At 43.0% G+C, this 24902-nt stretch overlaps 1 protein-coding gene across 2 annotated transcripts in view; it reads left to right on the top strand.

The window, feature by feature from the left end:
* The window catches only part of PKP2 (plakophilin 2), a gene marked incomplete at both ends in the record, with an annotated part of 88529 nt that extends 86057 nt beyond the window's left edge, over window positions 1-2472 (top strand). For both annotated transcript variants that reach the window (XM_080705954.1, XM_080705955.1), the window contains 2 exons: window positions 1754-1841; window positions 2404-2472. In XM_080705954.1, the coding sequence (XP_080562080.1) occupies window positions 1754-1841; window positions 2404-2472 (157 nt within the window). The remainder of the gene's footprint in view (window positions 1-1753; window positions 1842-2403) is intronic.
* Window positions 2473-24902: the final 22430 nt, after the last annotated feature.

Genomic DNA, 24902 nt, shown 5'->3' on the forward strand with positions numbered 1-24902 from the left:
CCCTGTGGGAGCAGACAGCGTGGGCTTCGCGCAGCTGCCGCTGCCCTGCAGCCCCTCCGCAGGAAAGCTGTGGTGCTAAAACGCAAAGGCACCGGGGTGCTCAGGGCCGTCCGAGGACCCCTGGAAGCCACACGGCTCTGTTTGCAGAATGTGGGCTGTGTGTTCACCGAGGAGGACCTCAAAAAGATCGGGGCCATACTGCCCATGCCGGTGCCACTGCTCCACCCCAAGTCACTGTGCAGCCCCTCACACTGAGAAGGCCTCCTTCCAGGCCTGAGAGACATGCAGCTGACGGAGACTGGACACAGCCCAGGAGGCCACCAGCTCCCCCTTCTCCGTGGGCTGATCGCCCAGCAGCTGCTCATCAGTGGCAGCGTCTACAACCCCCGGTGCCTGACGTCACAGAAGAAGCTCTGCACTGTCGCTTCCTGGGGGTGGCCGCACATTGCCAGTGTGACTGCAGATTGGCTACCCAGCTGGTGCACCCGTGCCCTATTCCCTGACCAGAGGGTCCAAGGGGTCCTGCTTTGCCCGCAGAGACTCAGGACACCTGCCCACTGGCTGAGAAACTTGAGTCTTCCTGGCTGGCCCATCTTCATTTGTGACCACTGCCCTGGGGCTGCTCTGCAGCTGCCCAGCTGAGGCCAAAGCCACGGAAGAGTGAGGGATTCGGCCTCTTCAACTGATCACCAGAAAGTAACCAACTCAGCTTTATTTGCAACAAGGAAAGAAAGACTTACTTCTTTTTTATAAATAAATAAATAATACCAAGAGTGGTGGCTCACACCTGCAATCACAGCACTTGGGAGGCTGAGACAAAAGCACTGCAGGTTAGAGGCTAGCCTCAGCAACTTAGGGAGGCCCTCAGCAACTTGGTGAAACTGTTTCAAAGTAGAAAATAAAAAAAGGGCAGAGGATGTAGCTTGGCGGTATAACACCCCTGGGTTCCGTGCCCAGTACAAACAAACAAACAAAAATAAACGAATGATATAGAGCATCAGGCATGAGTATCTGTGGAAGTCAGTGGTGACTTGGAGTTACAATAGTAACAGGTTCTCCATTTGCTGTACACTAAACATAAAGTGACTTCAAAACCACTTTAACAAGTGCCACAAGAATTCTACTTGCAAAATTGCTCTTACATTGAGGTTGTCAAGATATATTCCCATCATGCTTTCCTGCGTTGGTGTTTCAGAAATATTCAGATATAAATTACATTCTATAAATAAAGTCAAAGATTTGTAATGTATCTAAAGATATATTTCTTATGAATTCATATCAGGAATTTTCTCTACAAACTACTTATTTATTACCACTGTCTTAGTTTTCAAAGACTAAACCCAGCCAGACTCAGCTCACGTTTGTAATCCCATATGAGATATGAGGATTGCTACCTGTCAATTCAAGGCTACCTCACCAGTTTAGCAAGACCCTCCGCAACTTAGTGAGACCCTCAAAATAAATATTTTTAAAAGGGCTGGGGTGTAGCTTGGAGGTAGAATGCCCCTGGGCTCAGTCCCCAGTATCAAAAGAAAAAGCAACACACATAAACACACCTGACACACACACACACCTGCCACACACACCCGCCACACACACACACACCTGACACACACACACCTGACACACACACACCTGCCCTGGGCTGCACCGTCTAATTGTTTAGTCTGGCAGTCGCAGAGGTGCAGCGGAGACTCGCAAAGCGTCAGAAGGCAGCCAGGCGCTCACTGATCTTGCCCGTCTTGCTTTTCAGCTATGCCCCGAACAGAGCCAGCAAGGCAGCCTCCATCCTGCTCTACTCCCTGTGGGCGCACACGGAGCTCCACACCGCCTACAAGAAGGTAAGAGGGTGGCGCTGAGATGTCCTCAACAGAGCCAGGTCCTGAAGGCCCCGTGAGAGGTCACAGAAGACCTTCGTTTTCTGGCCAGGCGTGGTGGCGCACTCCTGTAATCCCAGTACTTGGGAGGCTGAGACAGGAGAATCGCAGGTTTGAAGACAGCCTCAGCACACAGCAAGGCTCTCAGTAATGTTTGACCCTGTTTTCATTTTCTTTTTCTTTTTATGTGGTATTAGGGATTGAACTCAGGACTATTCTACCTCTGGCCTACATCCCCAGCCCTATTTTATTCTTTATTTTGAAATGTGGTCTCACTAACGTGCAGAGGGCCTCGCTAAGTTTATGAGGCTGACCGTGAACCTGCGATTCCCCTGTCTCAGCCCCCCAAGTTCTGGGATTACAGGTGTGCACCACCACGCCTGGCCAAGACCCTGTTTTCAAACAAAAAATAAAAGGTAGAATGCTCATGGGTTCAATCTACAGTACCACAAACAATACCAAAAAATCTGTATTTTCTCATGTGAGAAGGTTCTTATTTTTCACATTCTGTCTGCTTTTCCCAAAGGCTCAGTTTAAGAAAACAGATTTTGTCAACAGCCGGACTGCCAAAGCCTACCACTCCCTTAAAGACTGAGGGCACTGACAGCGCACCCTCAGACACGCCAGCCCCACCTTCCCCGCCACCCCCGCCGCGAAGCCCCAAAGGAAAACACCTATTTTTCTACAACCCAGCCCAAGAAACCTCAAGAAGCATGCCTTGTTTCTATCCTTTTCTATTTCCATGGTCCCCGGAATCTGGAAAACAAATAATCAGGACACGATTTTGTTAGACTTCCGAGACTTCTGCGCGTTGGCCACCAGGAGATGCTGGGCCCGGGTTCCGCGTCTCCTCCGTGAACAGCTGTCTTTGCTACGTGGCTCGTGGCACGTGGCCTCCTGGAACCTCCTGCACAGTGGATCTTAACAGAACGCATGAGAAAGAAGCGATTGCGTTCTGGAGTTTGCAGAGTCTGGTTGCCATTTCTATTCCTTCCTGGCTGCTGTTCGCTCATCACGGGTCTGTGCTCCGCGTCTTCTTTGAGCCACGGCGTGTTGTCCTGCACCATTGAAGCAGATCCGCGATGACAGGTGTTTGCAGCGTCATCCAGAAGAAAGTGTGCTGGCGAGATTGTTGGCTTTGTGCTTGCTTTTATCCCCTGGGGTCTTTTTTTTTTTTTTTCTCCTCGGATTTTAAATGAACTTAGGATATTTAGATCACAGAGTATGCATGACTGACTGTGTAAGAGAAGGAAATTGAAAGTTCACATCTAATTTAAAAATTTTCCACAGAGAAAGGCAACTATGGTTATGAGGTCTAGTGTTCTCCCTAAGGACTAAGTGAATGAGACTTTTGCTCCAGAAAAAAAATAATTTATCTATAACTATACTGTTAAACGCAAACTTCTAATTAAAGGCATTCAGTACAGTCTATTTCCTGGGCTTTCTCAGACTGCTGGGCCAGCCCACAGCCCTTACAACATAGCTCTGAGTCATATTATCAATTAGCTTACCTTTGTCCAACATCTTAAAAATAACACAGAGCTGCAGGGCATGGTGGCATACACTGGTAATACCCGTACAGGGAGGCTGAGACAGAAAGATCACAGGTTTGAGACCACCCCCAGCAGCTTAGTGATGCCCTCAGTAACATAGACCCAAATAAAAAATAAAAAGGGTTGGGAGGTAGCTCAGAGGTGGAAGTCCCCCAGGTTCAACCCCCAGTATCAAATAAATAACACAGAGCCACCAAATTTTTTGTGATTTTCTTTAAGCCATTTAATTTTTTTTTTTTTTTTTTTTTTGTGGTGGTACTGGGGGTGGAACCCAGAGGCTTTCTACCTCCGGGCTATACTCCCAGACCATTTTATATCTTATTTGGAAACAGGGTCTCACTAAGTTTCTGAGAGCCTCACTAAGTAGCTGAGGCTGGCTTCGAACCTGCGCGATCCTCCTGTCTCAGCCTCCCAAGCGCGGGGATTACAAGCGTGCGCCACCACATCTGGCTTCTTTAAGCCATTTAAAACCAAGGAAATTCTAGAAGGAAAAAGTGAAAAGTTCTATCAAGAATGTAAGAAGGTATCGAAGCTGAGCAGGGGTGATGTAAGAAATGGCCTTCAGCAGGCGACGCTGTCATCCAGAGAAGAGGACCTATGTTGATGCGATTTTAACTGGGCCCTGACTAAAGCCGTATGGACAGCTAGTCTTCTCAGCTATAAACCATTATATTTTAGTTCTTTTAAAAAGTGTCAGAAAGGGGACAAAAAATCCCCCAGCTGCTTTTGGTCAGAAACATAATGGAAATATATCTCTGTTTCAAATTTAATTGTGTATATAAGTCTTTATTATATCTGGAACTTGCATTTTTTTTACAACTATGAAAGCTAAGTGGAGGCTACTTGGGTTACTAACCTAGGTCCAAATGAAATTATTTAGATACCAATTTCTTAAACACTAAAAATAATCTTATCCCTTTTCCAGGTTTCCGGCAATGAGAATTTAGAACTTATTACTTAAGATAATTGATGTGTATTCACAATTTTCTGTGTTTTTACGGGCATCAGTAGAGCCTTCAGTAATATTAAATACAAAATGAGTTAAGAAAAGAAGCTGACGTTGCCTGCGTTGTTGTCTGTGCACGTCTGATTTGTCTGAGTGTTGGGTAATTGATAGGACATTTGAGAATTTGACCTTGTGAATGTCACCTTCAAATATGACTGCTTAATACTTAGTAATTATTTGTATTTCTTTCCTAAAATCTTAAATTCTTTACCAAGAACAATACCCTGTACAAACAGCTAGTGCCTAAAGTGTGTCGAAGGGGAGAGATACACAAGTGTGTTGGTTACTGTTAGATTTAACAAGTCGATTCTGTCTGTGTCTGTGAAAAGCTAGGGTGTATTTATCCTCGTGCCCAGCTTCGTCTCCTCTATTTGGAAGCACCTCCCAACTATGCTACTTGTGACCACATCTGGATGACAGCCTTATGTAGTGGGTATCAGTTTGGATCAGAGTCATATACACAAAGCCTTTTGTGCGCATCAGGGGAGCACTTAAAGGTTGAACCCAGGGGAGTTCTTCTCAGCGATACCTCAGCCATTTGTTTTTTTATTTTGAAACAGTCTCACTAAGTTACCACAAACTGATCTCAAAACTGCGATCCTCCTGTCTCAGCCTCCCAAGTCGTAGGATGACAGGCGTGGGCCACTGTGCCCAACTAAAGCTTTTTTCCCACATGTTCCTGACTGCCCGTGCCACCAAAGCTGCAGACAGGCTTTCTCGTTTATTTGTGCCAAGTTCCAAAGGACTGTTCCCATGGCGTGAATTCTAAATGGTCTCCTGAAATATGGGAGGTGGCTGCCTTAGATTTCTGCTGCTGAGGACATTTGTTTATACCTGATGGAAACAACAAAAAGTTATCTGACAGAATAAAGAGATTTAACATGTCAACCAGGAGAATGAGCAGCTTGAGGAGAAAAACCACTTGAAACCATTCCGTCACCCTCCGAAGAAGCAATTCCTTAGAATAAAACAGAAAACAGTGCGTGTGTATAGGCGTACATACACTAGGTTTGAGATTGCCCCTAAATAAACACATAATGAGCTCATGGCATTGGAATGAGGAGGACTCTGGTATTTGTGTGCTTTGACCGAAATTGCAAAAGCAGCCTCAAATCACTTAATCTCAGGATTAGAAGGGTATTTCAAAGGTATCTGATGAATTCATCCATAAAACATCTGTTTAATTTCACTCCAGGATCTTCTTACGTCAAAAAAAAATCTTGCATCAAAAAAGACTCAGATGTTAAGGTGATAACAGAACAAGATGCAATCATTCATTTGAGTAATACTAGGCTGTAACAAATCCATTTTAAGACTCAGTAACTGTCTCACTAAAGTATTTGTAGTGAACAAAAGGAAACCAACTTTTCAAAATAAAAGTCTGCTCTAAGTTTAATATTGTAGTTTAATAGTGGTCTTCATAGTTTCATCACTTAGGAAATAAACCTCAGCCTTTTAAGGACTGTAACCCTTTTCCAAAATAAAAAATAAAAAGGGCTCAGTAGTAGAATGCCCATGGTTTAATCCCCAGTACCAGTAGAAGAAAGAAAAACTATCCCTTTGTGATATCTTCAGAAAAGAAAGTTCTAAGTGCCACACACTGGAAAAAGAGGTGTTAAAAGTATGAGCAGAAGGGAAAGCATTTTGAAAGCCATAGTGCATGCGTGACATTCCGTTGTTTTTGTTTTGTTTTTCGGGTCTGGGGATGGAACCCAGGGGCATTTGACCTCTGAGCTACACCCCTGCCCTATTTTTTCTTTATTTTGAAACCAGGTCTCACTGCGTTGCAGAGGGCCTCACTAAGCAGCAGAGGCTGTCCGCGAACCGCGATCCTCCGGGTCTCAGCCTCCCGAATGCTGGGATTACAAGCATGCGCCACCACGCCCGGCAGAGACTCTGTTTTTAAAGTCCAGTGATACTTAGCCTGGAGAAGGATGCCCTGTGACCTCGTCAAGCAGCACTGCATGGAGGATGTCATTCTCTTGACAGAACAGAGGTCAGAACCAGGGTCAGTAGGTGGAGGGTCAGTAGGTGGACAGGTTGAGGAAGTGTGTGCTGTTTCTCTTCTTTTTATGCCGAGAAAACCCTGAGACAGGGAGAAATTAAGTGACATTTCCAAAGTCACACAGCTGCAAGGAGCAGGGGTCTGTATGAAGCCAGTCCTCTCTGGGGGTCTCCTGTAACCCAGAGTGAAAGAGTCAGGCATCCATGATGGTGAACCCCGAGATCTCTGGGGCAGCTCTCTTTGGAGAAGAATGAGTGCAGTATTACGTCACAGTTGAGAGGACTGGTTAGCTGAGTGAGGAGGCACGTGCCTGTAATCGCAGTCCTCGGGAGGTTGAGACAGGTTGCACATTCGAAGCCAACCTCAGCAACTTGGATCCTATTTCAAAATAAAAAATATAGCTGGGCATGGTGGTGCTCACTTGTAATCCCAGCATTCAGGAGGCTGAGACCGGAGGATCACAGTCTGCAGCAAGCCTCAGCTATTTAGTGAGGCCCTCTGCAACTTAGTGAGACCCTGTTTCAAAATAAGGAATAAAAATAGGGCAGGGGGTGTAGCTCAGAGGTAGAATGCCCCTGGGTTCCATCCCCAGACCCGCAAAAAAAAATTATGTATATATATATATATATATATATATATATATATATACACACACACACACACACACACACACACACACACACACACACACACATATATATATATATGATTTGGGGGATAGCTCAGAGGTAGAACACCGCTGGTTTCAACCCCCAATACTCCCCTAAAACAAAGAAAAAAGGATTTTTTTTAAAATATGGCAGGTTCAAACTAAAAATCTCACCCACCCACTCATTTTACACACGCGCGCGTGCGCGCACACACACACACACACACACACACACACACACACACTGACCCAACCCTTGAAATGCCAGGCATGAATAAAGAAAAACAAATAGGGCCCAGGCAAGTGATTCTCAAAGTCTAATTCTCAGGACATGAGCACTTTGTGGGTATTTAACTATTAGGTGAAAAGACCTGTCCCATATGTATTATTTGAGAAGGGCTGAGTTAGGCAAAGATCAAAAGGTCCTTGGCCACAGAACTTCTTGAAGTCTTCCCATACGTGCGTGCTCTGAGAATTCTCCGGGGAGGGGCAGAGCACGCTGTCTGCCACGGCCTTTCCTCGGAATCAGCCTGTTTTTGCTAGATAACTCAAAGCTCTGCCTTTGTTGTAGGCGCTGCCATCAACAGATCAGCAGGGCTTCAAGCCATCAGCAAGAGGGCAAAAGGCATCTATCTGGTTTTTATCTGGTTCACAGTCCAGTATGTCAGCCTCAACTGCTACTAAACCAGACCTGGGGCTAGTCCTGAGCAATCTCGGGAAGACCTGGACATTACTAATTTCAAGAAATCAAGGATCATTTATTAAACATTTTTCACGCACACCTGGAGGACTGCTAATCCACAGACGACTGGAAAGGTAGTGATTAGCCCAGAGAAGCAGGTCAAGGCAGCAACAGAAATTCCTACATCGGGCCGATCAGACTTCCCCATAAATCTCACATCAATAAACAATTAAATCTCTCAAAAGCCCAACTTTGTATGTAAGTTGCTAACACACAATACATCTGGCAAGGAATAAAAACAAGTCCAAACCTTTGCGAGTTTCTTACAACTATATGAGGATATTCTTCCTAATAACAACTAATCTCTTGGGGCCTTTTTTAGTTTGTTTTTTTTTTTTTAGACAAAAGAGGATTCTATTTTTAAAACACCTTTTTTTTTTTTTTTTTTTTTTTTTGCACTTAGGATCAAATCCAGGGGCATTCTATCTCCAAGCTACACCCCCAGCCCTTTTTATTTTCTAATTTGAAAAAGGCTCTTGCTAACTTGCTGAGGCTGGCCTCTAACCTGAAATCTTCCTGTCTCAGCTTCCAAACAACTGGAATTAGAAGCGTGTAACACCATGCCTGCTTTTGAATACGTCTTTCAATGGGCATGTATTCACTGAACTCGTCGTCTTGGAGTTGATGAGACAGAACTGGGAGGAGAGGCTCACGGATCTTAGACTAACCTCTCCATGATGGGTGCCTTGCTGGTTTCTGCAGTATCCTTTGCTTCCCCTGAGAAATGAAAAGTCAGCCGCTGTAATGTGAGGGCAAAGGGCTTCTAGACACATCTGGATCACCTGAAATAGGTCTCTCATAAAATGAGGAATGATGTGAGAAGCAAGGAGTTTAGTACGATCCCTGCCAGAACTCATGACAGGCAAGAAGAACAACCTATAACAACCTGATAGAAAAATGAGGGAAATTCCAGTATTTAGAAAATCAACAAAATTTGTTCTTAGAAACGTTTGTTTCTTTTGTCCCTTGATCTAATTGGGGATTTTGGAAGCCCTGACTTTAAAAGTGTAAAGAATTTGTTTTAGTGGTTCCTTTAACAGCTCTATATAAGAATTTTATGTGAACATAATAAGTAACATGTTTTCATTTCTTATGGTGGCTCGATGCCTGAAGTGACCCAATTCTGCATCTCATATTCTATTTTTCTTTTAGTTTAGTTTTTTTTGTTGTTTTGTTTTTGTTTTTTGCAATTTTGGGGATGGAACCCAGGGGCTGTCTACCTCCAAGGTACACCCCGATCCTATTTTTTAGTCTTTTTTTCTTTGAAACAGTATCTCACTGAGTTGGGAAAGGCCTGGCTAAGTAGCTGAGGCTGCCTGCAAACGGCGATCGGATCGTCCTGTCTCCACCTCCTGACTGCGGGGAGTGCAAACGTTGGTCTTTCTTTAGTTTATCACTTTTGTTGCATTTGAGTAACAACAGAGGTCAAAATGGTGTGAGCAACAGAGTTTATCTTACGTAGCAGGAATACCAGGTTTAGGCCCAGGCTTGGTTCTTAAAATCCAGGTTCCTCCCAGGTCTCTGCTCTGCTGCCCCCACACGTCGGCTTTTGCCCTCTGGTTGATCTCTTACAGATCAGCTGCTGCCGCTCTAAACATCACAGCCTCACAGACCTACACTCAAAGGCTTTTTTTTTTTTTTTTTTTTTTTTTTGCGGGTCTTTTTCTGCAGCCCTATTTTTTTCTTATAAGTACAGAAATTTTATTAAATATCTCTTATTTCTTATTTCTCAGAATTGCATATATGTCCATTTCTAAGCCAGTTTCTGCTAAGATAAATGAAACTGCTATTCCAGTCCCGCTTCACCCAAGCCTGGGCCAGCCTCCACTGAGGGCCATGGGTAGTAACTGACTGAACAAAATCACAGTGGGTGGGGGGTGCTGATAGTCAAGCAACATTATCCACTGCATGTAGACTCAGAGAAGAAAAAATTCAACAAGTTTTAGCAAATTGGTTTCATTTAGCCTATAAAGTGATCTTGTCCTTTCAACCGCTAAGAGTTTCCACTTCAGTGTTTTCTGCTATAGTTGCTGTATTGCATCTAGGGCAAAATCCGTGAAAGCTTGTGGATAAAGAATGATAGGAGCCTGGTGTGGTGGCGCACGCTTGTAATCCCAGCACTTGGGAGGCCGAGACAAGGATCGCAGGTTCGCAGCCAGCCTCAGCTACTTAGTGAGGCCCTCTGCAACTTTAGACTCTGTTTCAAAACTAAAAAATATGACTGGGGGTGTAGCTAAGAAGTAGAATATCCCTGCATGTGTTCACTCCCCAGTACCACAAAAAAAAAAAAAAAAAAAAAGCCGGGCATGGTGCCGCACCCTTATAATCCCAGCATTTGGGAGGCTGAGACCAGAGGTTCGTGGTTTGCGGACAGCCTCAGGCACTCAGTAACTTAGTGAGACCCTGTTTCAAAATAAAGAATAAAATATAGGGTAGGGGGTGTAGCTCGGAGGTCGCATGTCCCTGGGTTCCATCCCCAGACCCATACACACACAAAAAAAAAAATGATAGGAGAATTATAAGAGGTAGGGACTACAGTTAAGCCAGTGGTCTGTTTTGAAGGGAAGGAGCTTATTGGGGATTGAACCCAAGAGTGTTCTGCCTCTGACCTACATACCCGTGGTTTTTATTTTTTATTTTTGAAACAGGGTCTTACTAAATTGCTGGAGCTAGCATTGAACCTATGAGCCTCCAAATACTGGGATCATTGGCATGCAGCACACTGCTGGCCCCAGTAATCATGTCAGAGAGTAGAGGAGGATAGACATGCTCAGCTGTACAGGAGAAAAGAAGCGCAGGCGCAGTGAGCAGCAGCCTCTTTTTATGGCCTCCTCTTTTTTTTTTGGGGGGGGGGGTAACTGGGAATGGAACCCAGGAACAGTCTACCTCCCAGCTACACCCTCAGCCCTATTTTTTATTCTTTCTTTTGAAACAGGGTCTCAGTGAGTTGCAAAGGCCTCACTAAGTAGCTGAGGCTGTCCGCAAACCACGATCCGCCGGTCTCAGCCTCCGGAATGCTGGGATTACAATAGTGCGCCACCACCCCGGCTTGGCCTCCTCTTGCCTGGCTGTTCCATTCCTCACCTTAAGGAGCTGGGCGTGGTGGTGCACGCCTGTAATCCCAGTGCTTGGGAGGCTGACTCAGGGATCACAGGTTCGTGGCCACCCTCATCAATTCAGGCCCTTCACAACTTAGTGAGACCCTGTTTCAAAATAAAGAATAAAAGAGGGCTATAGGGGTGTAGGCAGACTGCCCCTGGGTTCAATCCCCAGTAACACACACACACACACACACACACAGGAACCAGAGTTTGACTTTGATTGACAGAATCATGTTGGAGGAAGCCGGCCTGTGCCTGATGTTGGACAGCCTCCTGTTCAGCACAGAGACTTCTAGTTAGCCCACTAGAACATGGATTCGAATTCCAACTACCTCTGATTGGCTGTGTAACTCTTTAACTTTCTGGATTTCAGTTTTGCCTCATAGGACTGTGAAGGGAATCAAACAAGATGATTAAATGATGTTTTCAAAAAGCTGGCAGCTAGCCACTCATGAGAGGTAGTGATACTAGCTCCTTTTTGGAGATCCGCTGCCAGCGGGGGTTTCCAGGACGTCTGCCTCCTCCCACCCTCGCTGTTTACACTGTCCTAGGGATCATCTCAGAACACAAAGCAAATCCCATGGCAGTGAAAGAGGAGGCAGGGAGAGGGAAGCGGGCACTCCTGCCTGCGGCATCTCTAACCCCAGCTCCTCCTCACATCCCGTCCCCAGGCGCCAGTCACTGTTCTCACCAGTCCTTCAGTCCTCAACCTCCCCCTCCTCACACCAAAGCCCACCCTCCTGGGGAACTCAAATCAAGGAACCTTCTCAGGACACAAAGTGACAGGACCCCCCTCCCCTCCTGCTGCTACTGTTGCCATGAGATATGTGCTTTCTGACCCAGGAGGACAGCTGGATGTTTTCCTTTTCAAAAACTCCTGTGTAGGAGGATCACACAGGTTCGAAGCCAGCCTCAGCTACTTAGTGAGGCTCTCAGCAACTTAGTGAGACCCTGCTTCCAAATAAAATATAAAAAAACAGGTCTGGGAGTATAGCCCGGAAGTAGAAAAGTCCCTGGGTTCCACCCCCAGTACCACCAAAAAAAAAAAAAAAAAAAAAAAACTTCTGTGTAGCCAGGCATGGTGGTGCACACCTGTAATCCTAGTATTTGGGAGATTCAGACAGGCGTATTGCAGGTTTGAGGCCAACCTTAGCAACTCAGCAAGACTCTGTTTCAAAATTCAAAAAAATAAAATAAAATAGGGCTGGAGGTGTAGCTCAGAGGTAGAATGCCCCTGGGTTCAACCACCAAAGAAATAATACATATATAATCTGGTTATGATGGTATATGCCCATAATACTGGGTATAATCCCAGTATTATGTCCAAATACTGGGTATAATCCCAATATTTGGGAGGCTAAGACAGGAGGATCACAGGTTAGAAATCAGCCTCAGCAACTTGATAAGACCCTATACGTGTATGTGTATATACATATACATATATATGACTGGAGATATAGTTCTGAGGTAGAAAACCCTGGGTTCAATCCCCAGTAACAAACAAACAAAAAAAATTCCTGTGTTTTACCCAAGGCAAATAATGTGTTAGTTTCACCCAACAGAGTAAAGGTTAATTATTTTTCCTAAAAAAACACTGATTTGGGGGGAGGGGAGAGCATTTAGAATCAATAAATGTTTAATGTTTGCATGAAAGTCAGTATGGAATAGACAGCGCTTTCCTCTTTCTCTCCTTTGTCTCCTTTGTCTCCTTTCTCTCCTTTGTCCAACACAATAGGAAAAAACTGTTTGTTGTTTTTTTGGTACTGGAGATCAAACCCTGAGGCATTCTATGTGTGAGCCATACCCCACCCCCCAGCCCTATTTTATTATTCTATTTTCAAACAGGGTCCCACCAAGCTTCTGAGGTTGGCCAAAAACCTGTGATGGTCCTCCTGTCTCAGCCTCTCAAGTACTGGGATTACAAGCATATGCTACCACACCCAGTTTATTTTTTATTTTGAAACAGCATTTTCCTAAGTTGATGAATCTTGCCTCAAGCCTGGAATCGATATTTTGATGGGATGCATGGTGCTGGGCATAAAGACTCCAGTTCCCTGCTTCACAGCTGAGTGAAGGAAGACACGTGAAGTGTAAATCAACAGCTCCCCCACACTTGCCTGCCAGATGGCACAGGCCTGCGTGGAAGCCGATGCTGCCTTCCTGAGCCACAGGCAAAGGTCACACTCCCGTGTGACATCACTGACTGCCCACAGCAGCTCTGTAGGTCTCAGACTTCATCTTCAAACACCACGCACACCAAGAGAAAGAAATATACTAGGTAGATGCCATCCTCATCATCATCTTCTTCTTCACCAGGGTCCTCTACACCCACTTCATTTTTTATTTTGAAACAGGGTCTAAGTTGCAGAGGGCCTCACTAGGTAGCTGAGGTTGGCCTTGAATCTGCAAACCTCCTGCCTCCGCTTCCCAAGTAACTGGGATTACAGGTGTACACCACTGCACCTGGTTTGTAATTTTGTTGTTTCTAATTTACAATCAGATGTCATTGTAACTGTTACTTTTTGACACCATTATCTAGAGCAAAATAAATTTTCAAAAAAGGAATTTGCAAACCTAGAAGATGCAAGTTTCTGTCCTTGGTTGAGACCAACTCAAGAGAAAGCCACAAACAAGAACATAAAGAAAGAAAATAGAGTTTAATGCATTAATTTTAGATTCAGATCCCTTTATCCTGTCGATAATGCTGTGTGAGGACATTGGGGATTGAACCTGGGGACAGTCTACATTCAAGCTACACTCCCAGCCCTATTTTATTTTTTTTATTTTGAAGCAAGCTCACTAGGTTAATGAGAATTTGCTAAGGCTGTTCTTGAACCTTCAATCCTCCCCAGGACTGGGATTACAAGCATGTGCCACCATGCCTGGCTGATAATGCTCTTTATAGAGCAGTCTTAAGTCATGCTCTGAAATTAGCTGTACTAAAAAGACAAGTACATATACTGCCAAGAGGGAGATGGAGGGAACAAACCTAATATAATGGTGTGAAATTCCCTGAGGGAAACAGGTCTAGTGTACAGTGGAGTAAAGTGCTTGAAACACAGTCTATAAAACTGTATGACTATCCAGTAGCCAAGATACAGAAACTGTTGGATGAATGACTAAAGAAAACTTGGTGTGTTTACACATCATGGAATATTATCCAGCTTTTTAAAAAGAAATCAGCAGGGTGTGGTGGCGCATGCTTGTAATCCCAGTACTGGGAGGCAGAGACAGGAGAATCACAGGTTCGAGGCTAGACTCAGCTACTTAGTGAGGTCCTCAGAAATTTAGTGAGGTCATGTTTCAAAATAAAAAATAGTGTTAGGGGTGTTGCTTGGAGATAGAATTATCCTGGGTTTAATCCTTGGTACCAGAAAAAAAAGGGGGGAAATTCTGTCATGTGCCACCTCATGGGAGAAAAAAGAGGAGGCAGAGGCAGAGGAGAAGATTGAGGAGATGGAGGAGGAGGAGGAGGAGGAGGAGGAGGAGGAGGAGGAGGAGGAGGAGGAGGAAGGGAAAGGAAATAAACCCATTATACAAAGAACGATACTGTGTGATTTCAATTTGGTAGAATCTAAAAAAGTCAAAGTGATACATGGTAGTGCATGCCTATAATCGTGTTACTTGGGAGGCTGAGACATGAAGATCACAGGTCTGAGGGCAGCCTCAGCAACTTAGTGAGACTCTCAGTGACCCAGCGAAACCCTGGCTCACTTCCTGAGGCTGGCTTCGAACCTCTGTCCTTCTGCCTCAGCCTCCCAAGTACTGATATTACTGGTGTGTGCCACCTTACTTGGTTCTGGTCATTTTTACATATTAAATCTAGTAATATTTCTATAAAGCTTTTACTTGATTATTGATTCATATTTTTAAATTAATAAGCTTAAGAATAATTAATTTAATTAATTAACTTAATTAAATAAATAAATTAAATAATTAAATTCAGCTAAGTATGTTCAACTGTAATTACAAAATTTCCCCTGGCCTTCATATACCTAACAGGATAGACCCAGACATTTAACATACCAGACTTTCCTAAGTAGTTAGACGATACTTACAAACCTAAGGAAGCTTAGTTTACAGATTCAGATGCCTTTAAACATTATAATATTATTTATAAATCAAACCAAACACCTTTCTTATAAAAATCATAAGACTAAAGTTAGTTAAAATCTTGAATTAAAGCCAGAGGCACACACCAGCTGTGGTGGTGACGCCTGTAGTCCCAGTAACTGGCAGGCTGAGACAGGAGGACCACAGGTTCGGGGACAGCCTCAGCAACCTTGTTGGGTCCTCCTCAACTTAGCAAGATCATGTTTCAAAATAAGAATAAAAATAGGGCTGGGGGTATAGCTCAGAGGTAGAATACCCCTTTTAAGCCCCACTACAACAAAATAAATAAAGTTACAAGTACAGCTGGTCATGGGGGCACACACTTGTAATCCCAGCACTTGGGAGGCTGAGACAGGAGGATCTCACAGTTTCAAAGCCAGCCTCAGCTACTTAGTGAGATCCTGTTCCCAATAAGGTATAAAAAATGTCTGGGAGTATAGCCCGGGGGTAGAAAAGCCCCTGGGTTCCACCCCAGTACCACACACCAAAAAAAGTTACCAGCACAAACTGTCATTCTCTCATATTCTCTTCTCTCTCTCTCTCTCTCTCTCTCTCTCTCTCTCTCTCTCTCTCTCTCTCTCTCTCTCACTCTCTCTGTCTCTGTCTTTCATTAGTAGTACTGGGAATTGAACTCAGAGGCATTCTACCTCTGAGCTACACCTTCAGCCCTATTTTTATTTTTTATTTTGAAATAGGATCTCATAAAGTTGCCAGCAGCCTCACAAGGTTGCCACCTTGCCTAGATGTCATATTCTCTTTAATGTATTAAATGTGGTCAATTAAAATGTAGACAGATAGATGAGCATGGTGGCACACACTTGAAATCCCAGTACTTGGGAGGTTGAGACAGGAGGATTGCAGGTTCATGGCCAGCCTCAGCAACCTGTGGGGCCCTCCGAAATTTAGTGAGACTCTGTTTCAAAATAAAGAATAAAATGTGGCTCAAAGATAGAATGCCCCTGGGTTTAATCCCTAGTGCCAGGAGATTCAACACTCCAATGTACTGGCACAGGCAGTAACCTTCTCAACAAGACCTCCAAAGCACAGGGAATTAAAGCAAGAATTACCAAGTGGGATGGCATCAAACTAAAAAGTTTCTTCTCATCAAAGGAAACCATCAAGAACCTAAAGAGAAAGCCTACAGAATGGGAGAAGATCTTTACCAGCCACCACCCTGATAGAGGACTAATATCCAGAATATACAAAGAGCTCAAAAGACTAGACACTAGCAAAACAAACAACCCAATCAAGAAATGGGCAACTGAAATGAATAGACACTTCACAAAAGAAGAGATTCAAATGGCCAATAGATACATGAAAAGATGTTCTACATCATTATCAAGGAGATGCAAATTGAAACTACGCTGAGATTCCATCTAAACCCAATCAGAGTGGCAAGCATAAAGAAGTCAAATAACAAAAACTGGTGAGAATGTGAGGAAAGAGGAACTCTTACACTGTTGGTGGGAGTGCAGTGTTCAGCCACTATGGAGATCTGTGTGGAGATTCCTTAGAAAACTGGGAATGTGCCAGGCGTGGTAGTACATGCTTGTAATCCCAGTGCTTAGGAGGCTGAGACAGGAGGATCACACAGGTTGGACGCCAGCTTCAGATACTTTGTGAGGCTCTCAGCAACTTAGTGAGACCTTGTTTCCAAATAAAGTATAAAATAGGGCTAGGAGTATAGCTTAGAGGTAGAAAAGCTCCTGGGTTCCACTCCCAGTACCACCAAAGAAAAGAAAGAAAGGAAGAAAGAAAGGAAGAAAGAAAGAAAGAAAGAAAGAAAGAAAGAAAGAAAGAAAGAAAAGAAGGAAGAAAGAAAGAAAAGTGGAAATGGATCCACCATATGATCCACTCCTGGGTATCTTTCCAAAGGTGTTGAAACCAGAGAACTACAGTAACATATGCATACCCATGTTCATAGCAGCACAATTTGTAATAGCCAAAATATGGGACCTACCCATCAACAGATGAATGGGTTGCAAAATTATGGAAAATACACACAATGGAATTCTACTCAGCAATAAAGAAGAACAAAATTATGTCATTCACAAGAAGATGGAAAGACCTGGAGAACATTGTGTTAAGTGAGATAGTTAAGCATAGAAAGAGAAGAGACATATGTTTTCTCTAATATGCCCAAACTAGGGAGCATTAGGGATATTAGAGAGATTCCAGATATGGAGGGGAAACCTCAGCAAAGCTGAAATGGAAGGGTAGGAGAGGAAGAAGGCTGAGGCTGATTAATGGAGGAGCTACATTTAAATATGTGTAAAAGTATGAATGTAACATGGTCAACCTGGACACTCATTGTTGGGGGGAGCGGGGGTGTACAAGCACTGTCTGAATGATGCCATTTTCAATATGATCCACATTAAAAAATATCCCCAGTGCCACAAAAAATGTAGACAGATTATAATGATGGTCTTAAAATTTACCACAGTGTTCACAGAAATACTGAAGTGATTGTTTTATTTTCCATGATCATTTCTTTGATAGCTTTGGAGTCTGCAGGGTTATAACTGAGTTGTCAAATTACAACCTCAGGGTAGCTGAGCCCGTTTGTTATCAAGCTGTCTCTGACCTGGTCATAAACCTGTACCAGACATCAATCTACCCAAACTACCTGAGCCATGGTTGACCTCTTTCGGCCCTTTCACACAGAGTATCCTTATAAAAGTAACAGGGTTTCTTAAACACATGATTTTTATTGCTACCTAGTCTCCTCACTTAACCTCTTACATTTTTATTATCTTACTTTAGATGGGATATATTCCTTATTCACACACATACTGAAGTTGCAACTCACCTCTTTCCCGCTTAATTAAAGTTCATTGAATCCTACAAGCTTTATTTTGAAACAGGGTCTTGCTAAGTTGCGGAGGGCCTCACTAAGTAGCAGAGGCTGGCCACAAACCTGTGATCCTCCTGTCTCAGCCTCCCAAGTACTAGGATAACAAGTGTGTGCCATCACGCCCGCTATCAACCATATTTTTAAAACATCATATGAGCATTGTTGACTTTTGGCCTTTAAAAGCCTAGAAGAATTAAAATTTAGACCCAGGTGTGGTTGTGAATGCCTTTAATCCCAATACTTGGGAAGCTGAGACAGGAGGATGGCAGATTCGAGGTCAGTCTCAGCAGTGTAGAGAGATCCTGTTTCCAAACAAAAAATTAAAAAAGGTTTGAGGGTATACCTTGGAGGTAGAATGCCCCTGAGCTAAATCCATTAAAAAATTAGAGAATGTTATGTCTTTAAAAGGAACATAAAAAAAAAATATCTTCTTTTTTTTTTTACCTCCTCAGGAAAACCCATTACCCCTAAGGGCTTAAGAGACTGCGCTTATGGGAAACGAACGGCGTTTCCAAGTGCAGAATGTACATCTTAACTCAAAGAAATGTTCATGGATCAAGAATACTTGGAAGTTTGAGATTTTTTAAATCATCTTTGAACAACCCTCTCCTGGGGCTTTTGCTTATAAGAGTTTTAGTTAAATTTTGGCAAGCAGATAATTAAAGACATCGATTTGTTCTGTCTTTAGCTACTGGAAATTGTTCTGAAGCCTAAGATATCTTGTAGAAATTTATTCTGCCTCGGGAAAACAATTAGAGAAAGGCCAGTTCAGTAATGCTATGCTTGGCAAATTAATCTTTTTTAAAAAACTATTCACAGCATGAATATTAAACACATGCGCGTGCACACACACACGCACACTTTAGCAAGACTCGCCATTCTTAAGAGTCATGGGCTAGAGTTCAAATTTCTTGACTCTCTGCCCATGATGCATTCATTTGAAAAGGTGTGCTCTGGCTCAGATCCCGCCTTTGATAATCATAGCAATAAATGACAATTTTCCATGGGGGTCATACATAAGACCATTTCTGTATTCCAGGTTATCTGTTGATTCTTGCTTATCCTCCTTATTGTTTTTTCCCTAAGAAAGCATTTCCTTATATGTTCTTTCAACTGTAGAGTCACAGTTTATCAAATAATTACAAAATGTTTGAATATTTATTTATGTATTTATGTATGTATGCATGCATGTATGTATGTAAGTGTGTATATAGTACTCAGGATTGAACATAGGGACATTCTATCTCTGGGCCACACCCATAGCCTTTTAAAAAATTTTTTTGTTTTGAAAAAGGGACTCTCTAGGTTGCTGAGGGTTTTGCTACATTGATTAGGCTATCCTCAAGCCTGCCATCCTCCTGTCTTGGCCTCCCAAATACTGAGATTACAGGCATGCACCACCATATCCAGCTGAATTTCTAAATGTTAATATATTCCCACAAAACCAACCATCCTTTGTGGGTAATGCAGTTGAAGTGGTATAAGATATCACCCCATCCATGCAAAAAGTACCTGCTTGATAAGACATTTATAATTGGTTTGTCATAGAACCTAAATTTCAACCATTAGAGATTAAGGTTTGGGTTAAATAGAAAAATTCTTTCAAAATACAATACAAACTCTCTTAGACAAGTCACACTGAAAATTCAACCCAAATCACAGGACCATATAAAACAAATCAATGATATTATGTAATACCTTGCCACACAACAGAATGGCATAGAGAATGAGCGACACGCAGCCCGGTGCAGTGGCACATGTCTGTAATACCAGAACTCGAGAGACCGAGGCAGGAGGGTTGCAGGAGGCAGCTTCAGCAACTTAACAAGGCCCTCGGGAACTTAAAGAGACTGTTTCAAAATAAAAAATAAAATAGGGCTGGAGGTGTCGCTCAGAAATAGAATGCCCAGCGCTTACCAGTAACACACAGACAGACAGACAGACAGACAGACACACACACACACACACACACGCACACGCACGCACGCACACTTCAGAATAGATACAGTACTTGTGTGTGTATGTGTTTTTTCCTTTCTTTTTTTTTTCTTTTTGGTGGTACTGGGGTTCCAGGAAGCCCTTCTACCTCCGGGCTACACTCCCAGACCTATTTTTACATTTTTATTTGGAAACAGGGTCTCCTAAGCCAGCGCGCGCGGCTGGCTTCCAACCTGCGCGATCCTCCTGTTTCCGCCTACCAAGCGCAGGGATTACAAGCGTGCGCCACCACGCCCGGCTTTTTGTTTTTTTTTTTTTCAAAGACAAAAAGAAGACAGTTCAGAAAGGATGAACATCAAATCTGGGTCAGCAGTGAGCCTCGGCGGAGGCCCAGTGGGAAGACTGTGTGGGCGCGTCTAAGACACTCGAAGTGCTCCATTTCGTGTACATAGATTGTGAGTTCTCTAGTAGAATAGAGATCACGATTTAAAGGTTTAAAGCTTGCTGGGCATTATGGCTTGTAATCTCAGTCCTTGGGGCACTGAGACCGGAGAATTGCATGTTTGAGATTACCCTCAGCGACTGCAAAGCCCTGCTTCAAACTTAAAAAATAAAAAGTTGTAGCTCGGAAGTAGAATGCCCCTGGGTTCAATCCCTAGTACCAAAAAGGAAAATGTTTAAAGCTTTTTTAAAAAATTAAAGATGGCTACCAAGATTAAGCAGTAGAGGACAGAGCTCTAGGCAGAGCCCAACCCCACCCCACATTTGCCCCCATCTCTTGGAGAGGCCCTGGCACGCCACTAAGCTCCCCTACTCTACATTTCTTACTTGTTCATTTGTTTTGTGGTACTGGGGATTGAATCCAGGGGTGTTTTACCTCTGAACTACATCCCAAGCCCTTTCTCTGATTATTATTTTTAAATTTTGAAATAGGATCTCACTAAATTGCTAAGACTGGCCTTAAACCAATAATCCTCCTATCTCAGCCTGCCAAGTACTAGGATTACAGGTATATACCACCACAGTCAGCCTCACCCCAGCCTTTTTTATTTTGTTTTTCAAACAGGGTCTAGCTAGGTTGCTGACAGTCTCATTATGCTGCTTAGGCTGGTCTTAAACCTTTGATCCTCTTGTCTCCGCCTCCCAAGTACTGGGATTATAGGCACGCACTACCATGGCTGACTAATTTTAAAAAGATAATTTAAAAACTACTAAAACTCAGAATCACTTGGCCTACTTAGTGCAACAGAAGGCTATCTTAACAACAGTCTGTAGATTTGAAAAGTCTTTGCAAAAGAACAGTAACAAATAAGTGTGTGTGTGTGTGTGTGTGTGTGTGTGTGGTGTGTGTGTGTGTGTGTGTGTGTGTGTGTGTGTGTGTGTGTAATAACTGGGGACTAAACCTAGAGGCATTCTACCTCGGAGCTACACCCCTAGCCCTATTTTTATTCTTTATTTTTGAAAGTGTCTCCCAAAGTTGCAGAGGGCCTAAGTAACTGAGACTGGCCGTGAACCTATGATCCTCCTGTCTCAGCCCTCTAAGTACTGGGATTACAAGTGTGCGCCACCACACCCAGCTTTAAAATCAATTTTAAATTAGAAAATCTTCCTTGTGGTTGCTTCCTGTTAGCAAGAGAACTTATTACTTTCTCTCATGGCTTTTGCACAAAATAGCCTGATTTCCTTATAACTAGTTTCCTTGGTCTATACATTAACTAACATTCATTAGCCTTCCAACATTATGAAAGAGCAATTTCTAATCTGCTCTCTTTTATGTTCTTAGGAAATCCAAAGATATTAAGGCGTGTGGGTGTGTGAGCTAGACACTGAGCTCTGTGCTGCAGGCCTGCATTCTTATGGCTAACAGTGCCATTGTTCAAGGGAATTCCATTTCTCTCTCCTCTCCCCTCCCCTCCCTCCCCTCCCCTCCTCCTCCTCCTCTTCTTTTTCTCCTCTCTCTCTCTCTCTCTCTCTCTCTCTCTCTCTCTCTCTCTCTCTTTCTCTCCTTTCTTTCTTGTGGTACTGAGGATTGAATCCAGAGACATTCTAATTCTGAGCTATATCCTCTGCCCTTTTGATTTTTTTTGGGGGGGGGGGTGGTACTGGGGTTCCTGGAAACCCTTCTACCTCTGGGCTACACTCCCAGACTATATATATATATATATATTGGAAACAGGGTCTCTTAAACCAGCGAGGCTGGCTAGGAACCTGCACGATCCTCCTGTCTCCGCCTCCCAAGCACAGAGATTACAAGCGTGCGCTGCCACACCTGGTTGATTTTTTTTTTTTTTTTTTAATTTTGAAACAGAGTCTCACTAAGTTTCTAAAGCTGGCCTCCAAACTGCCATTTTCCATCTCAGCCTCCTAAGTTCTACCATGAACCACCATGACCAGCTCAAGGCAGTTTCAGGGCTAAGAAGACAGCTGGGGCTGGGACCATCTGTTGGAGCTCCTCTCTCCTGCTTAGTAAGAAGATTGACTGGCCATATCCCATCAGAGCTGAAGAACACTTTTATCTTTCAACTCAGGACCATGAAGAGGAAGAATTCACATGCCTCTTATTTTGGAAGAGACAGAGCGCAATGCATTACCAAACTGGTCTATTTGAGGACACACAAGCCAGGCATGGTGGCTCACATTTGTAATTCCAGTGCTTGGGAGGCTGAGTTAGGAGGATCGCAGGTTTGCGACCAGCCTCAGCAACTTAGTGAGATTCTCTGCAACTTAGTGAGACCCTGTTTCAAAATAAAGAATAAAAAATAAGTGTAGGGCTATAGCTCAGAGGTAGAATGCCCCTCGGTCCAATCCCCAGTACCACAACAAATAAAATAAAAGACTCCCAAGGTCCTCATGATTGAAGGAGAAAAGCATCCTTTTTCAAAGGTGTCTCTACTGGAAGAAGCTATCATACTAAAGGTACCAAATGCACCAAATCCATCAAGCTTTGCCAAAAATGTTATGCGAATTATTGTTTTCAATCTCATCAACAATCTCAAGAAGCTGATACTATTGGCACCATGTTGTAAAGCAGAAAGCTGAAAATTCAAAGCAGCTTAAACTACTTGCTAAAAGAGACAGCCAGAGAGAAATGAAACGGAGACCCTAAACTATGTTTATCTAACACCTGTGTGTGTGTGTGTGTGTGTGTGTGTGTTACTAAAGATTGAACCCAGAGATAGGAATTCTACCACTGTGCTACACTTTCAGCTCTTTTTAGTTTTTATCTTGAAGCAGGCTGTCCTCAAACCTGTAATCCTCCTATCTCAGATTCCGAAGCATTGGGATTATAGGCCTGCATTACAGAGCCCAGCTTCAAATGAAGTGTGTGTGTGTGTGTGTGTGTGTGTGTGTGTGTGTGTGTGTGACTTTTGGTGCATTGTTGCCACACATCTTAATGGGGTACCAGATGATAGAGGAATTCAGACACACATCACTTCTTACTCCATAACCCTCCCCCTCCCTCCTTCTCGAGTTCTGCTTAGTTATTGACTTTGATATGTTTGTGACTGTAACATCATGTACATTAGAGAATTTCCCTCTTCCCCCTCTCATCACTCTCACTTAAGTCTTATTTGCTCACCTATGGTTTCTTCATGGTCTAGAGTTCCTCCTATGACACATTTTCTCCCAAGTTTCTGCAATTTAATGAGAGTATCCAATTTCTTACAAAAGTAAGAAATTGACTGAATAATCTCACTTAGCATAATGTTCTCCAGATCCATCCATTTTTCTGCAAAGAGCATAATTTTGTTCTTCTTTATGGCTGAATAAAATTCCATTGTGTACATATCCCATAGTCTTGTAATCCACTTATCTGTTGATGGACATCTTGGCTAGTTCCATAGTTTGGCATTGGTAAATTGTGTGACTATGAACATAGATACATATGCATTAGTTGATAGTTTGGTTTTCATTCTTTTGGGTAGATACCCAGAAGTGGTATTGCTGGATCATATGGTAAGTTCATTCACAGTCTTCTGAGGACCCTCCATACTGTTTTGCAATCCTAATTTTGGCTGCACTAATTTGCAATCCTACCAACAATGTCTTAGAGTTCCCACTTCTCCACATCCTCACCAGCATTTGTTGTTGTTTGTGTTTTGAATAATTGCCATTCTAGTTGGAGTTAGGTGAAATCTCAGGGTAGTTTTGATTTGCATCTCTCTGATTGCTAATGATGTTGAGGGTTTTTTCATGCATTTATTGGCCATTTGAATTTCTTCTTTTGTGAAGTGTCTATTTTTTTTCTTGGCCATTTTTGGTTGGGTTGTTGTTTTCTTAGTGCTGAGTTTCTTGATTTCTCTGTATATTCTAGATGTTAGTCCTCTATCAGAGGAGTAGTTGGCAAAATTTTCCTCCCATTTTATAGGCTCTCTATTGAGGTTCTTGATAGTTTCCTTTGCTGTACAGAAACTTCTGTTTAATGCAATGCCACATATTGATCCTCCTTTTAATTTCTTGTACCTTTGGGAACTTGTTGAGAAAGTTTTTACTTGTGCTATGTGTTGCACTGTTGGACCTATGCCCTTCTCAAGTAGCTGTAAGATCTCTGGTCTAATTTCCAAGTCTTTGATCCATCTTGAATTGACTCTTGTGCAGGGTGAGAAAGTGGGGTTTATTCCCATTTTTCTGCATATGGTTAACCAATTTTGCCAACACAATTTGTTGAACAGGCTATCTTTCCCCCAGTGTATGTTTTTGGCCCTTTGTCAAAAATCATTTGGCTGTAAGTATGTGGATTTGTTTCTGAGTCTTCTGCTCTGCTCCAATGGATTATGTCTGTTTTTGTGCCAATACCATGGTACAAATACCATGCTATTTTTATGACTATGGCTTTGTAGTATAATTTAAAGTCAGGTATTGTGATGCCTCCTGCATGGTTCTTGCTGCTGAGAGGTACTTCAGCTATTCTGGGGTTTTGTTCTTCCAAATTATTTTAAGGGCTGATTTCTCTATATATGTGAGGAATGATGTTGGTAATTTAATGGGTATTGCACTAAATCTGTAGATCACTTTTGGAAGAATGGCCATTTTGATGATATTTATTCTATCTATCCAAGAGCA

Source organism: Muscardinus avellanarius, assembly GCF_963383645.1.
Source record: "Muscardinus avellanarius genome assembly, chromosome: 11".
NCBI lineage: Eukaryota > Metazoa > Chordata > Mammalia > Rodentia > Gliridae > Muscardinus > Muscardinus avellanarius.